The 2,393-nt window shown below is 38.6% G+C and overlaps 1 protein-coding gene across 1 annotated transcript in view; it reads left to right on the plus strand.

Moving 5' to 3' along the window:
* Positions 1-2,393, plus strand: part of LOC111398094 — a 12,842-nt gene that overhangs the window by 7,960 nt on the left and 2,489 nt on the right. Inside the window, exon 3 of the mRNA XM_023025049.1 lies at positions 2,097-2,367. Coding sequence (XP_022880817.1) covers positions 2,097-2,367 — 271 coding nt within the window. The remainder of the gene's footprint in view (positions 1-2,096; positions 2,368-2,393) is intronic.

Here is a 2,393-nt window from a genome sequence, read left to right on the forward strand (position 1 = left end):
CACACAATCATTACCAAAAGCACCCTTTTCATTAAGTAGCTTAAGTCCCTTGACTCCTACGTGAGCAAGCCTATTGTGCCATGTGTGTGTGATCAATCTTGACAGAGGAGATAGAGGAATTCATATCTCTAACCACTTCCCCAGTAGTAATGTATATATCGTTTTTCTTAATTCCCTTAATGGAAACTAAAGCACCCTTGATCATTTTTAGCATACGGTTCATAAGAAAATGGATTATGTTGTCTCGTTAATTGTGTCGATGTGCTAATCAATCATTAGGCCGAGGCCGATTGATAATAAACAACCGAGGTTACATCATCGCCCGAGGAGGTCGTTTGACAACAAAATTGCCTAACATGTTGACTGTATAGATTTGCCGAATTAATGATGTTCCATTGATATAGTTTCCCCCAGCTTACAAGATTATATTTTCTTAGCTTGGAGCTTCCACAACTGCTGCAATGGTTATTGAGTTTGTTATCCTAAATTACGACTCTCAGTATGTATAGTTTCCATACCATATGAGAAAGTAACTTTGTTGCTAGTTTAAAGCGTGCACAGTTATTGTATGCTGGTGACTCTCTCATCACACAGATAACTTTTGGGAATTGCCCTCTCTAAGAATGAAAAAAATATATTTCTCCGTTCTTCTTTTGACCAAATAAATATAATCATAAAATTTTAGTGTATATTTTGTACGTAATTATAGATATTATAATAAAATGAATTTATTTTTAGATTAAACTATTTTATAATTCTCGACCTCGAGCTTATTGTTGGAATAGAATATTCGTGTGTTCAATAATTTTAAAGATGTGTCAACATGGAATGCATAGGAAATGTTCATGTCCACACAAAGATCAGTCTTCTAGGCATTGTCTCCTATTTTCTTCAATACTTAAAATGAATTAATCTTCTTATCTTTTAGTTGAACAGTTAGGCATACTATTGAAAGCAAATTTAATTTGTGTTAAAGCTACATCCAAATGCTTAGAGTCATCACTACAAACACATCGCATCATGTTACCATGTACGATAAGCCACCTTGGTCTGGCCATCAGTTTGTGGATGACTAATATTGCTATATTTTAAGTATCAAATTCTTCCAAAGTGTCTTCTAGAAATCACTTAGAAATTTGATATTGCTATTGGAAATAATAGAAGTAGGAACACCATAAAGATGAATAACATTCTTGAAAATAAATGAGCTACATGAGAGTTATTTGACGTTCTCTTGCAAGGAATAAACTGCATCATTCCGGAGAACCGAACGATTGCAAAAATAGAATTGTATCCATATTAAGTCTGAGGGAGTCCAATACCAAAATCCCTGGTCATATCCTTCCAAATTATCTTCGGAATAGATAAAGGTCAGCATTTCATGCTTGGCCTTGGCCTTTAGCCCGTTGTCATATAGGGCAATGTCTAACAAATCGACGAACGTCTTTTTTGAGTGGATGCCAAAACATCATTCTTCTATCTGGCTTATTTTTTTTATCTAACGACCAACATGGACGTCGGTCCTCCAACATTTCGTTCTTGAATTAAATATTCTTGTGAAAGCAGGGAATACAAAGTCAATTGCCTTTCAACAAAAATTCCTAATCACCAGTAGCGCCTGAAGTTCTACATTTGGCCCAAAAATTATTGCAACAAAAAATACGTCTAGCAGATAACTAGTCCCACAATAATTTTGATCACTAAGAATTACAAAACTGATTTTAAACCCAAAACAAATACTCAATCAAAAAGATCAATTAAGAGCACATAACCCTAATTCTAACACAAGCAATGGTTGCCAAGCAATGACAACCCCCAACCTATTGTCACCCCACACGGTGACGCGCTAATGCTGAAAAATTAACGGGTTAAGCCAATTTACCAGAGCGGACGTGTCTGAGTCCGTATTATCGAGAGAGATGCGAATCTACTGCTTTAGGACCACAATCTTGGCCTAAAGTGATTCAGTAGATATATGCAGATTCAACCGTCGATCCACCGGGGGCAAAATTGTCCAACTTTTTCTGTATAACCTGTAACAGAAAATAAACAGTGTCAGTACGTTCAGGAGAATAAAATAAGCAAACTGCTCGAAGGAAGCTCGCCCGGAACCGCCGCCACGCGCCGCCGCCACCGCCACGCGCCACAGCCGAGGGAGCGCCTCAGCCTGCTGAACCTGGATATGGGTTCGGTTTCGCCGAAAAGTGGCTGGATTGGCCGGAAATCAAGGTTGCAGCCGCGGTTCCTCAACCCCAAAACGCGATTGCCGTCGGTTTTTTGTCAAATTTCAGGCCGGGAAAGCTTCAACTAGCTCTGATACCACCTGTAGGACCGAATTCCACACCAAGCAGTGCAAAATCGGGCTCAGTTTACCAAAAACATCGACACCATTT

The sequence above is a fragment of the Olea europaea genome, chromosome 7 (assembly GCF_002742605.1).
Source record: "Olea europaea var. sylvestris chromosome 7, O_europaea_v1, whole genome shotgun sequence".
Classification (NCBI taxonomy): domain Eukaryota; kingdom Viridiplantae; phylum Streptophyta; class Magnoliopsida; order Lamiales; family Oleaceae; genus Olea; species Olea europaea.